Source organism: Apostichopus japonicus, chromosome 1 (assembly GCF_037975245.1).
Source record: "Apostichopus japonicus isolate 1M-3 chromosome 1, ASM3797524v1, whole genome shotgun sequence".
Lineage (NCBI taxonomy): Eukaryota > Metazoa > Echinodermata > Holothuroidea > Aspidochirotida > Stichopodidae > Apostichopus > Apostichopus japonicus.
The window spans coordinates 19,462,231-19,477,354 of NC_092561.1; the positions used below are offsets into that span (position 1 = coordinate 19,462,231).

Sequence of the window (15,124 nt, forward strand, 5' to 3'; positions counted from 1 at the left end):
ACAGAATAAAGCGCTAGATTAGCAAACGTATTATCATCGATTAAAAAATCTATAGGAAAACGTGAAAAGCATCCATCATGCGATCAGGATAAATGGTCCAAGAGAAACACGAATATATATGCAACCTCGATCACTCGCTTTGAATAAATTTCAAAGTAGCACGTGCATTTGACTTTCATTATTCTAGGTTCAATCACAGAAATGTATAAATTTCTGTGCAGGGTCCAATGCAAACTGTCTAGTGCTGTTGGATTAGATATATATGGAAGCACGGAAGGGACATCAAATGACCAGGTGAAAAGGTGACTTTTAGCAGAAAAGGGCAATATTTGGGGAAGACGTCGAAAATCCGAACATTTCACGCGCTACAATACATGGTATCGTGCTTAATTACAGATTACCACGCAACTCTTGATTCTCACAGATTACGACCGAAACTCCATATAGGCCATCAGCTGAAGCTCAAAATGTGGCTGTAAAATCAGTTTCGTTCCAGCAACAACGGGTCTAGACTTTTAATGCATTTTTGGGTAGTTTAATGCATCACAAACATTATGTCAAAAGTTCTCCAAAAAATTTCCTGCAGTATTTTTGTAAGAAACCCTTGAAATTGGGTATGTTATGTAGACATTACGTGCTACGATGCTATGTATTAGGAACACATGTGCTAACGTTAGATTTGGTACAGTGGTGCATACATACCACTCTTTTCTTATATGTTAAATTACGGCTGATATATTTTTTTTGTAAAATAGTTGGGTCAGGGTTACAAGAATGGTGGAAGAGAATTCTGGTCTAAGGGTCAGTGAGGGTTGTTTTCAGGCATTACAAGTTGTGCCCCCCCCCCCCCCCCTCCATTTTCGCCAAATGGTAAAAAATCACATTTTCAACTTTGAAATATGAAATACAATTTTTGCACATTATAACTTAAGGGTTTTAATTATAAAAATGTACCACTTTTAATAAACTCAGATATAATGCTTTGTAATAAATCAAATATTTTTAGATTTTCCCCCTATGTTATGAATGCATTTCGTCTGTGCATGTATGCGTAAATATACACATATAATGAAAAGTTCCTCTCCATAATTGTTACACTCCCCATCCAAACTGTTTTACAAATGCGACCCCCTCCCCCTCTACTTTACATGTAGCTAAATCCCTAGTTACAATGAGATGTACCAATGCCCCAAGACCAGTGAGCGATTTCTTTTGTATAAATCAATATATAAGTTGGCACACTAAGACGTCATGGCATATCGTAGATGTGAAATAAAGTTATAGTCGGTATATATCCGTTACCTTAGTACTCTTTCTACAGTCTTCTACAAAACTAGGTACTCTCTCCTTGTTACTGAAACGACATGTTTATAATTCGTGTTCCTGCAAAAAGAGTTTCCAAGGGAGTTAACGTATAAAAGAAAAGATCGACAAGGTTTCGAATGGTATTTTGAATAATAATAGTTCTATATTCTACAAATAATATGAATAATAAAGGTGAATGGTACAAATAAGTGAATAACAAAGACAGTTAACTTAAGCCCCAGATAGAAAGAAATAATGTATCTATTAAGACTGGGTCGATACACTCAATGGTGTAGTAGAGCTGGGCCTTTGCGATGATTCAAGATACAGGTTCTTCATCAAAAGGCGCGGCGCGGAATTAATAAGTGATTAAAAGTTCATCCAAGGACAGTTGTACTAGTCTTAACAGTATCCACTTCAATTCACTGCATGGAAGTCATTTATGGTATGGAAAAGGGAAAGTCTATTCCGTAGTAGAGGTGAAGATAATTAGATGAAATAAAAGTCACTAAAGACTTGAATATCCTTCAGTCAAAACTTGAACAGATGCACAGAACATATTAACAATATGAATAAAACAGGTAACGAAATGTTACGGCAAACAATAACGAACCGTGATATTGGAACAGGGTCAGGGGCGATGGTTCCCCAACAACAGTATATAAACCTTTGACTGGTTTCAGGACGCGGTATTTGCGTCATCGTCATCAGTAAATGTAGTTGTGAATATGCAAGAGGTAAAGCATGCCCATAACACCCTCCTCCCCCCTCCCCTCCCCTCTCAAAAAAAAGTGTGATTTAAAGAAAATGTGGATATTTATCAAAGGTGTCTGGTAGGTAGGGTAATCTACGTAAAACTACTAATAGCTAAAATGAATATATGAATAAGATCATGTTTTCTGGTTCCTTTAAACTCTGGGGAACAAAATAATGACAACATGACTTTGAAAAAGTTAACCCTCTTCACAAACTTCAAACTTGATTAAAATTTCAGACTAAGATATCAAGATTTAACACCATCACAGTTCATCCTCCAAATCATCTTCCCCTGCATCAACAATCTCAACATCTTCTTGGAAGTTGCTGCAATTTCTATATTTACATAGGTCTGTACACGGTAGTTGTGCATTCATTCAGGAACATCTTCCTTTAAGACATTTGCCGACTCTACAGCTACTGCTGACACACTGAAGCAAAACATCTGGGTCAGGTGGCTTCGTCATCCAAGTGATTATAAGGTCATCATTTTCAAGTTTCCATCCATGTCCCTCTGGTGAGAGTGCATCAGTCCTTTGCTGCAATGCCCTACTGTGAATAGCAGCCTGGTTGGTGCAGCGCTTAACATGCTGGATCAGAGCATCTTTTGTTGGTGGTAAACTCTGCTCTGAGGAGGAGATGAACAGAACGCCTTGTACCATGAAATTCGATATTTTTGAGTCTCACATTTTATGATGGGGTACCAATATAATTACAATTCAGCTAGAAATATGTTGCAAATTACTTTAATAATTTCAATGGAAAGATTAACCTGATATTGCATCTCAAAGCGTTTAGAGAATTTTTTAATTTTCCTTGGGGGAGGACCCCCATATTCCAAAAGTCCTAGATCCACCCCTGAACACTCAATGAACCACACATTGGAGAGAGAGTACTTTACCTTTCAAGATCTGTATGTCTTCCTTGTCAAGAATTGTATCTAGTTTCTTCAACATAGAGAGTGGTACCTCACTTCAATGGCAACACGGTCTTTTCCTCTAATATTCATAAAATCTGGGCTCATCTTTTTTCCGCTCTGCTGCTTGTCGAAGCAATACCTTAATAAAATGAAATAAAAAAAGGAAATTGTTTTGCATTTTCTGTTGATCAAAATGTATGTTTGAACAAATAAGAACTAAGACAATTTTATTTATATACCATGTGATCTGCTCATCTTCTATGGACAAACAAAGACACATTCAAATTTTGCAAACCAGTGTCATGCAAAAAAGAATTAAAACAGGCTTTTTTTTGACAGTACAGTACATTATCTCTTAATGTTATGGTTTAAAATATACAATGGTAGATTATATCTGTTACTAATAATAAAGGAGACAGATACTTGTTCATTTTGGTAAAGCTAGACAGGCTGACCATAAGACCTTGCAAACCTAACCTTATTGCACCTTTGTTACACTTATTTTTCTAACTAAAATAATATCTCTATCATTCAAATAAAGGGCCACAGTAAGAAAACTATGAAGCCTGTATTTAACACTTAGGCTAGTGCCCAGATGGAGAATTTGAAACAAATTTCCGTTCCTACCACCATATAACAAAACAAATCAGATGACCATGCCACTAATTATATTATGTTCAGGTCCAACACTGTGCCCTTTGACTTGGATTATATCCCTTAAGAGCTACTGATCTTGCATTATGCAACTTCTCTTAACACTTCAACTATGCCACAGAAGTACAAGTAGAGTCGTGTAGTATGCTTAGGCTTACCTCCATCGAAAGTCTCTGCCTGCTGCAGCTTGTCCCGTTTGCAACGCCTAGTAATGTATTGTTTCTTTTCCCACATATAATAAATTGAACAGGCAATACACCAGAGCTTCTGCTTGGTTTCCTCGATCTTTTCCGTCAATTCTTCGTTTAAAATCATATGGGGTCTCCTCTGGAACTGTCCGTTTTCTTGCAGCAATGTGCTTGCTATCAATGAACCGCCTGTAACACTTATCGTGGAACCCCATCATACTATGCTGTTGAACACACGCTTGATCGTAGTAGGCCATGGAGTAATCAGTAGTACGGCGATATCACTGTCTCCGCCGCTGAGATTAAGCCAATCTTTAGCGCAGGAAGTAACTTTAGTCCATCGTTTATTCGTCAGTGCCTTGAATGCTTCAAATTTTACAGATTCAATGTGCACTGAGCACTGTAGATTTCCGTGTGTCGGAGACTGACTAGCGCCCGTGGGAGCCGCCATGTTTGTTGTTTTCTACAAAGATTGCACACAGAACTCATGGCTCATTGGACAATTCATATCACATGGTACAGATATCTCACTGGCGCACAACTTTTGAACGTAAAACGGCAAGTTTCTTAACATACGCAATAAAAAATATAGTTCGATCTTTCGAGCGGAATTGCAAAAAAACTGCAGGAAAGTACATGGAGAACTTTTGGATCATTAATCTTAATTAATTTATGTATTCAATGCTGTAGAGAAATTTTAGACCCGCAGTTGCTGGAACGAAACAAGCGAATTTCGACCTTCAGCTGATGGCCTAATATAAGTAAACAATGTAATGTCGTTCTCAAATAGCCATGTGTGTGTGAGTTGCGGGGTATTCTGCAATTGCGCCCTGGTAACTATGTAACAATTGTTTTTTTTTTTATCTTCAATTTTTTTATCAATTTGACAAGAAAATTCTGAGTGTGCAAAACTCTATTAATTTTCAGATTAATGTCTTACAACATGCAGTGGTATGGATCAAGGGCAGGCACATATGGGGTCCACTTCCACCCCATCCTCTCTGTATTAGTTCCATGGTACATAACAGAGTTATTTTTTTTTAATATAAAAGTAGCAGTTCCGCGACTAAAACAATATTTTGGGGCTGTAGATTGTACGGTACTTTAAATGCCTATACTTCGAGTAGCAGTTCCACGGTACCACACAATATTGTTTAATGTGAATCTTATCTGACAACTAGGTCAAACCTTTCGCCCCTGCACTACCGCCCCATCCCCACCCCTCTCACTCCCCGCCTCCCTTCTCCCAATGCCATCTAACTGTCCATGACATTCATCTCATTTCATCTTACAAGATACGAAGAGAAAACACACGTGTATATGACCAAACGACAGAATTCCCTTCCAACGTAGGCTTTATTTCCACCTATGGTTAAGTGTGATAGGCTGGATACTTATCCACTATATTCACATCCACACATGCATTTTAATATATCTATTCGATAAAGTGACAAAGAATATTGAATATTGAAAAACAAAGTAAAAAATATGATATGATTCTTGTACATATTTACATGAAATTGCGATCAGTCACTAACCACTGTAAACAACATTAATAAAACAATAAAATATATACACTTTTAATTAGGAAGTTGCATATAATTGTGGAAGAAAATGGTACACGTTCAACCGTGGCGAAGGGAGCATTAGAGTTATACCAGGATAAATTGCTAGAGAAATTGGTCACTCACTGTTCAAACTTTCACTATTCAAACTAATTCTCTCTTACTGAGAAAATGTAGTACACTTGTCTATGGGAAGTATTCTATACTTGAAAATAATTTGGAATGCCAGATTCTGCAGAAAAATTACTTTTGAAATGTTTCACAAACTGTTAGTTAGCTTAACATTAAGGGAAAGAGGATGGGGTGGTACAGTATTGGAGACTTATTCAGAAGCAAGTGTTCCAGTCAAAAGGGAAAGCAATGCAAGAAGTGGAAAAGTGATCATAATAATACTATCAATCATAATAATGATAATAATATAATAACAATAATAATAATTAAAAAAACAGTACTAACAATTATGGCGTTAAGACACTTACTCTAGCTTGGCATTCTGTACTGAAAGGTAGCTAATTACAAGTACTAAACTTTTCAGTTATTGTTATCCACCCCCAACCCCACTGCCGCCAACCCCCCAAAAAATGCTGCAGTATGTCTAACCACTTACAAGTGCAAGAGAACATTGGAATCACCCAAAACTACTAAATTCTTTGAAAACAGCTTTCGATTTTTTTAAAAAAAATCCTGTCTGCAGAGTTCTACAGGGTCATATCTCGAATAAATAGCAAATGTTACTTTCAGACATTAAAAATCTTATATCACACAGTAAAAGCATATATTGATTTAACCTTGGCAACTGCAATGCGTTTAAAGACGCTTTTTCTTTTTGTAATTAAAAAAAAAAAAAAAAAAAATCGTCATTTATATTTTATGGTAAATAAAATACATCTTTATGCAAACAAAACCTAAAATCGACCCAACGTAGGCACTGCGCATTTCACAGCATGAGCGAGTTAGAAGAGGAATATTTGAAGTAAAAGAATATGAGATTGATATCATGCAGCATAGATCAATTATTGATAAAAAAAAGAAGAAGGGGGATTTAAAAAAAAAAGCTGGAGAAAGTACTAAATGCGTTGTAAAGTTGGGATTATACAATAGACACACAAAGGCATAAAATGCATGTAACAACAGTACGATCACACGTATTGACAATTTGAAAGAAAAATATTTTAATATAAAACATGCATGCCATTGGGTTTCCTATATTCTTTCATTCACAGCACCTACCACGAAATTGGACTGAGAATTTTGATAAACAAAATTCATTTCACAACCCTAAATTTCTTGATTGTTTTCTTTAATATGAAAAAATTTTCTTCTTAATATTTAATCCTTGTTGTTTTTAATAGATATATTTAAATGGTAATTCGATTCAAAAGGGCATAGATGTGACAAAATTACACAGAACGCACCAAGATTATCTGGACTAAACCTTGCATCTTGTAATTAAAATCACCTCCCCCCCCATCTTTAAAAAAAAACTGATAATATTGATATGATAGGGAAAAAATTGACTGCAAAACTTTCATATTTTAAAAATGAGAGAGAAGATTGATCAAACGTTCCATTAAGATTTCTGCATATTTTTGCTTTCATTACAGAGACTACAAAGTAATGAAGTTCCCCCATGTTTATTTGTTATATTAAAAAAACAAAACCTCCCCCACGACCTTTGAAAGCTGCATACATGTAATCAAAATCAACAATAAAGAACACCTTCCTTTTCTTTCAATTCTTAAGAAACATTTTAAAAAGGGACAATCATCTCCCATATTGTATCTCTTACAGTCTGTTTAATTACGCTGACATTTTTCTTGAAATATATCTGCGAGGACATGTTAGAACACATTTGGAAACAATTACCAACTGCTTTGTAGTTATAATTAAGACGATCTCAACAGATAATAAATGAGTTAATATCATACAACCAAATTTTGACACGCACACGTTCGCAATATAAATCTAATATTTGTTGTAACATTAGAAAAACGATAACAAAAAGTTCTTTGGCACTTTCAGTAATATTTGTTTGTTATGTCTTAATATATCAAGCATGTGTTATTAAAGGTCACACTATACATATTACTGACTATAACTTGATAAAGAAGCTAGACAAACAGATGAAGGAAATGAATGAAACAAACAAGACCAGAAAGCAAAAAGGATTAGTGATTCCTGACTGTGAGGAAATATTTCTTAAGGTTCATCTACTTGGTATAAGGCATCCACATGCTAAATTTGAGACTTCTTCATGCTTCCCTGTTTGAGATATTGTGTTTAGAGAGTTTGACCTCTGTTGACCTTTGACCTTCCCCAAAATCAATAGGGTTTGTTTTCATCTCAATATGGGACATCTACATATTAAGCGTGAGACTTGACGATGTTACTCTTCTTGAGATAAGGGCGTTTACAAGCTTTTGACAATTTGACCTCAGTTGACCCCAAATGACCTTTGACCTCCACCAAAAACAATAGGATCCTTGTACTGAATATGGAGCAACCACACGCCAAGTATCATATTCATTACTGCTTCCCTTCTTGAGAAATCGGGTCCACAATGTTTCCACAGTTTGACCTCTGGTGACCCCAATGACCTTTGACCCCTGCAAAAATCAGCATTGTTGTACTCACTATGGAGCATCCACATACCAAGTATGAGATCCCTCAAGGTTACCCTTCTTGAGATATTGTGTTCACAAGCCGTGTCACATACACACACACACGCTACCATCATCGCACTAGATTCCTTTTGTATTCGGCAAGGATTCAAAAATGGTGTTAACTGTCCAAAGATTAGCAGATAATCCTGATAGAAATATGGAAACAACCTTTCCCTATGGACTTAAGTTGCCATTAACCTCCTGCAAATATCACAACTATTTCTAAGATGTATTCGTTCCTTTTCCTTACAACCTTGGAAGGAAATTGTATAAGTTATAAATTCTCTGCAATAAAAACCTTTTATTCATTGGAAACCACACCCTTTCTCTTCATGTTTCAAAACACAGACTTATTAATGCAAACATTTAGGTATGCGACAGCAAGTTGTGAGCTGTATCAGCAAATAATGACATCTTACGACAACCATTCGAGCAAAATCTCCCAAATAGTTTTACGTACACTGAAAGTTGTATGGTTATAAAAAAAAAACACACACAATATGAGTTTCAAAACAGCAGCACAATTTTTAAAGATACTATATAGTGTCACCAAAATTGCTAGGTTGGTCCCAGAATTAACAAAACAAGAAATCAAAATAAGCTTTCAAGCCTTGTACAACTTTCTTTTTTCATAACAATATTCAAATTGCATTGTATTCACTATTTTTGTAAAAATGTTTTGTGTCCATGGCAAAATAAACAGAGAAGGCCAATCTTAATTCCTGTTCGATACTGTCATACAGTACTTCAAAGGGAAATTGTAGGGAAAGCAAAAGTGACATTAATCTCCTCTTTTTATTAAATGAAAAATAGGTTTTGAACTGTTCCGATGCGGTCACTACAAGTGTTTTCAAGCGTGGCACGAAAGTACTGTAACAGAGTGGTACTAAACATTTGAAAATTGTCCCACTAGACTGATATAGTCTATAGATACAGATATAGTCTATAGTCTAATTTGCATACAAGAATTGGGGCTGAATTTGTTGTTTAAACACAACTTGCCGAGGCTAATGACAGAGTAAGTGAAAATAAAAAACATAAAAAAAAAAATAATCATAAAAAATAAAAAAAAATCTTTATCAACGTTGTGCAGAAAGGTGGTGAGGTATCTTGATTGTATCAGGTGACAAATAGCATAACAGCAATGAAAAGGAGAAACCCTTTGTTGTTAGAATTTGATTGCTTTTGAGGTATGCTTACAAATTAAAAAGGTTAACGATGATTAAAAGATGAAGTGCGCAGGTGTACCCTCAAGAGCTACCTAATGCCACGACTCAAATGAAGCGAACCAACGGGGGGAACAGAGGTTGTCAAAATTTCTTAATCCCCTTGAGTGCATTGATATATCTGTTTTGTGCAAGCAATTTGGTGGACAATTATCTCTACAAACTTCAATTATGGCAGAAATCTGAATGTAGCAAAAATTTCTGGGTTTACACTTTCTCACGTGTTAAATATCAAAATTTGCAGTAAATTTAAATCAGAACCATGCAAAACTATTGTACAGTAAGTTATTTACATATGCAAATATGGACAATAAACATGATCATGACCTTGTATTTTGGTAGTGGCAATGACATTTTGCGATGGCAGTTTCCTTCTGCTTGAAGTGAATTTGTGAGAAGAGTTTCAAACGCAGAGAAATGAAAGAGATTTAGTCAGATTTAATCCTAACTAATCCTAACTACATGCAGCTATCTTATTAAATGAGTTAAATGTGTGTGAGTCTATTCTCTTATTATTTTAAATGCAGAGATATCAAAGAGATTTATTCAGATTTAATCCTAACTAATCCTAAATACATGCAGCTATCTTATTAATGAGTTCAATGTGTGTGCGTCTATTCTCTCTTATTACTTTAAACGCAGAGATATCAAAGAGACTTATTCAGATTTAATCCTAACTAATCCTAACTACATGCAGCTATCTTATTAATGAGTTAAATGAGTGTGCGTCTATTCTCTTATTACTTTAAATGCAGAGATATCAAAAGAGATTTATTCAGATTTAATCCTAACTAATCCTAACTACATGCAGCTATCTTATTAATGAGTTAAATGTGTGCGCGTCTATTCTCTTATTACTTTAAATGCAGAGATATCAAAAGAGATTTATTCAGATTTAATCCTAACTAATCCTAACTACATGCAGCTATCTTATTAATGAGTTAAATGTGTGCGCGTCTATTCTCTTATTACTTTAAATGCAGAGATATCAAAAGAGATTTATTCAGATTTAATCCTAACTAATCCTAACTACATGCAGCTATCTTATTAATGAGTTAAATGTGTGCGCGTCTATTCTCTTATTACTTTAAACGCAGAGATATCAAAGAGATTTATTCAGATTTAATCCTAACTAATCCTAACTACATGCAGCTATCTTATTAATGAGTTCAATGCCAAATAATTTTTACATCTTTTCTCTTCTTATACTGTTTTCTTGATACATGGTAGTACGAAAGTAACATTTAAGCATTGTTTCAACTTTATTTGCATGTACTTAAGAGTGATATCATGCAATTCCATTTATAAGGACACACAAACCGAATCGCATCACCGCCTTCACATATGACAGGGTTTCCTACAATTAGAATATCACTCATTCCCATAGGAATTCGCAAATATTGAGCAAATAAAAGAAATTGTCTTTTTTTGAACAAATTTTTGTCTACAGGACGAGTCTATTCCTCCCAAATTCAAACACGTCACACAACCCCAACACAACCATCACACAACCCCTCTCTACTTTCCTTTATATTGCCACATTCAGAGGTTTAGGCCCTGTCACATTAATGTGTCACTTGTTTTTATATAATATATATTATTTAATCATAAATATTTAATAATTTAACATTGACATATTTAAATATTTAAAGATATGGTAATCACAAATCTTTGATATTGATCTTTGTCCTAACTGAAAAAAAAGGTAAAAAAATCGAGAGAATTTTCAAAATGTCCTTCTTAGTGCAATTGCAATTGACCAGCAGTTGCTGTAATAGATGTGCGTGTGTGGAGAGGATCGGGGGGGGGGGAGGTGGTAGGGAGGGGAGGTAGGTGACGACGAAAGTGATGAAGGTTAGGCAGTCCACGTAAAGGTCCAAATCATTTCAAATTTGTGAAAGTAGAATGAAGAATGAAAATAAAATAACTCATAACTAGGTGTAACAACATGGCTAATGTCACATTTATCAATGTAACTGAGGGACGAATAACTGGACCAGCCTTGCTGCATGTGAGTTTCTGAGAGAGGGATGTACCCTGGGGGAGGTGGGTGGGGAATAATTAATGGGGGACCAGTGCACATTTAATAAAGTGCCAGGGTTAAAAGTAGTTTTAAATGCTATAATTCCACTGGGCTCCTGCAGACATCCTTCTATATAGATTCCATGTGGTCCGTGACTTCCTCCACGATGATTGGGAGGCGGGGGTAAGAATTGGACTTACGGTACTGGCCGCTCGGCTGCGGTGGGGCTTGGATGGATGACTCGCTGTACGAGACCCTCCGTCCTACTCTGTAGATGCGTTGGTGATCCGCTCGACTCAGGAAGGCAGGCTGCGATATCGGAAAAAAAGGAGAGGGAGATGGTTCAAGTCGAATGTGAGAACTAATTCAGCTCTATAAGGGGCAGGACTCTTTTTTATGGTTCAGATCTGTTTTAACTGTGGTACAAGTAGGTGTGGAGAGGGTGGGGAGGGGGGTGAGAGGGGCATCGCTCCTACTCGTGTAGACTCTTTGGTGATTTGATCGACCGAGAAAAGCACATTGTGAAGCCGTGATAGACTTTTTTTGAAAAAAGGAAATCAATCTCTTTCTGAAACGTAGTTTCACTGCTGGTTTCTGATGTGCAGGTGATGTGCAGGTGATAGGGAAGGGGTACGTAAAGTGTTATAGTATTGTATGCAGTACTATAAGGAGAAGACATCTTTCTAACAGATGGCTTACATTCAATGTCCTATTTCACTTCACGAACGGCAGGAGGGAAGGTATTAAGTGGGGGGGGGGTCGGGTGGGGGATGGGAGAGGGTCTTAAAACTGTTTAAAGTCATGACATTTTGTCTGTATTACTTTTATTTCTTTGTCAAATGCTGTACACAAACTTCAAAATTTTGTTGAATTTCAGGCTCTCCCGCAACATGACCATGAAAACCAATATCAATAGCACACAAAGAAAATAGTTTTAGTGCTTACAAATTTGTGAAACTCTTTTAAGATTTATAAATGCAATGCTGTTTCCCATGAAATACTGAAACAAGAATTGCATCTGTTACCTATGCTCAATAAATTGGACCGAAATCATGTTAAAAACGCTGAATTTTTACAAAGAGTTATCACACATCCTAAACTAAAGTTTTACTGAGGAATGGGTAATTTGTCATTGATTTTACAAACTGCTGAGTTGTCAAGATTTCGGTCATTTTTCTAATCAATTTTCTGCATTTGTCTTGGACTTACATATATCAGGAATTTTGTCAAAGTAAGTTGTGAAGATATTTCAAGTTGCAGTTTTGGCATTGGGTTGTATCAATGACTATGACCAAGCTAAGTAAGAAAGTAATTCCACTGTAAGCATTTGCCACCTGTGTGTTTTTCACTGTGCTGGATTTCCAACTCTCTACAGTTTCAATTATACATAAGCTCATTTGCCTTGGTCGTTTATTTCTGTTTCATTTAACAGTGTCTATTTCAAAGTATCTCTTTCGAGTTCCGGCTTTCGGAATCACAAATTATTTCCAGTTGGTTAGCACCATGATTGAACTCTAGAGTAAGGCAAAATATAGATTTGAATTCATTTCAATATTTTACCATCCATATTCGTTATGACAACTGCTTTTACTTGCTCTAACTTTGAAGAAAAGCTAGAAAAAGGTTGAAAAAAACCATTAGAGAAAAATATTATTCTAATGATTTAAATTTATCATTTTTTCAAATAAATTATTGCCAATTTCTTTCTTCTCAGTGGGATTTGGACTTGACAGACGACACATCTGATATTCCTTCTTCTGGCAGAAAGAAGAACGATCGTTTATTTTCATGCCTGGGAGGGGGGGGGGGGGGGTTAAGGAGGGTAAGAAACAAGAGTAAAAATTAGAAAATCAAACGAAAAAGTTGCTTACCTGGAACACAGATCTACTTGGCAACAGGGGTCTGTTTTCGTCTGTCTCTCGATCGATGGGATGGAAAACCAGGAGCAAGGTCAACAGTGGTATAAAAATAGTAAAAATCTGTCACAAAAAAACAAGAAGAGAAAATAATTGTAGACTATTGAAATATCAAGCATTTTTTTATTTCTTAATAACAGATAGATGTCAAATATTAAAAAAGAGAAAGCAACAGATATGGATGTGACATCCTCCTTCTCCATCTTATTGTAAGGATGACATCATGCAGGAGGAGGGGTAAGGACAAGGTAGTGTGAAGGGAGATGAGAGGGGATGGGTCAAGGGAGAGGGTCAATGGAGAGGGGTCAAGGGAGAGGGGTCAATGGAGAGGGGTCAAGGGACAGGGGAGGGATCAAGAGAGATGGGTCAAGGGAGAGGTCAAGGGAGAGGGGTCAGGGTCAAGGGGTCAAGGGAGATGGGTCAAGGGAGAGACATATATGAGAGCAGTATCTGGTGGAAGAGTGGGTCATACAATAACCTGCAGGTAGTGAGAGGTCAGGTGACTCAAATTACCCAAATTTCTTTTAAACTTGCAGCATACAATTCCTATTCATGTCCCAAAGAAACGTGCCAAATATAAGAACTCAAGCCCACTTTGTTAAGCTTTTTACACACAGTATTAAGGAGCTCTTCTGCCTTCACGCCCTGACGTCACAGGGGGAATTACATCCCTGACCAGAAAGTAACCTACCTAACATGCTATACGCTTTTCTTGTAGAGAAGCAGATGGGAGTCGTCCACTAGGTGTACCTGAGATTAAAACAAGCGGTTCATTCGGCACGGTTGTAGCTCTGTATTTCACGAAACCCTTCTGGGTGGATGTGCGCGTGTTATCAATCACTATTATTATTACTAAGTACAGTGATAAGTCTTTCTTCCAGACTTCAACATAAGCCAATAATTAATTGACTTCAAAATAAATCAAACTTGTTTCTCCATCCACACTTACCATAAGAAATATGTACACTACGCTGTAAATGAGTTCGTTGGAATTCTACAGAGTAAGAAAAAAGAGAAAAGAACAGAATTAGAGCAGTTTAATACGAAAATTCAACTGAAGTTACATCTTTGATAAGGAGGCATAACAGTACCATTTCATCTTCCGGGGATGCTACGTGCCCAGAACTAATTGTCAACTTCAATCTAACCGACTATATGGATCATGCAGTTTTTATGTTAGGTAGCAGATGAGGTGGGGGGGAGGAGGGGGGACTGAAGTGGGGCGGATATGGGGTGCAGGAACTTAGTAGAGTAGGGGGGATGAAAGATTGCCAGGTGAAAGGGATAGAAAGTTATGACTTTTTGTCGATGATAAGGTAGCAAGTTCCTGAGAATGAAAAGTGCTCGCCCAGATAGGAGTTTGTCATGGAACGTAAGTAGTGACACTATCTTTTTGGATACGTAAAGGAAGTTTTTTTGTCCCATTAATGTAGGGGATAACATGATTAGCTTTGGAGGGACTATAGAACCATATGAAGGCCAGAAGGTAAAAAATAGACTTACATAAACATCGCTGCAATTGCTTCCGTTTGCTTCTGTGAAAAGAAGAAATGTATGGACAAAAATATTGAAAGATGTTGAAAGAAAAGGTCTGGAGAACATGATAAGAATCAAAACTGCCAGAACGAAGAAATTTTTTTTTTACATATTTTTTATATCACAGGATGCCAACTCTTGGGGGTGGGGGAGGGGTACTGATGATCTTTAACAAGCATTGCAATCCTGTTTAGTCTGTTATCCTGAACATAACATTCCATTCAAGTCTAAACTTGATGATGACATTAGTTCCTCAGTTCAGACCTAATTGTTAATGAATGATAATAACCCATTGTTTTCTAATAAACTCAACCAAAACTGTTGATTTAACTGAGGATTTTAGCATATTATAAAAGGTGACCAGCTTGAAACC

The 15,124-nt window shown here is 36.4% G+C and overlaps 1 protein-coding gene and 1 long non-coding RNA gene across 3 annotated transcripts in view; both read right to left on the reverse strand.

Moving 5' to 3' along the window:
- Window positions 1-1,050: 1,050 nt before the first annotated feature.
- Window positions 1,051-4,576, reverse strand: LOC139970351 (uncharacterized). Of its 2 annotated transcripts, none has more exons than XR_011794130.1 (3): window positions 3,793-4,576; window positions 2,963-3,119; window positions 1,051-2,684 (listed from the first exon to the last, which is right to left on the reverse strand). It is a non-coding gene; the product is annotated as an uncharacterized lncRNA (long non-coding RNA). The 2 variants fall into 2 exon arrangements; XR_011794129.1 differs by having other exon boundaries at window positions 1,051-2,689; window positions 3,793-4,575.
- Window positions 4,577-5,159: 583 nt separating this feature from the next.
- LOC139970381 (uncharacterized) overlaps window positions 5,160-15,124 on the reverse strand; it is a 30,042-nt gene continuing 20,077 nt past the window's right edge. The window contains exons 9-12 of the mRNA XM_071976023.1: window positions 14,719-14,750; window positions 14,165-14,209; window positions 13,171-13,278; window positions 5,160-11,608 (exon numbers count right to left, since the gene is read on the reverse strand). Of these exons, the coding sequence (XP_071832124.1) occupies window positions 11,429-11,608; window positions 13,171-13,278; window positions 14,165-14,209; window positions 14,719-14,750 (365 nt within the window). The 3' untranslated portion in view covers window positions 5,160-11,428. The remainder of the gene's footprint in view (window positions 11,609-13,170; window positions 13,279-14,164; window positions 14,210-14,718; window positions 14,751-15,124) is intronic.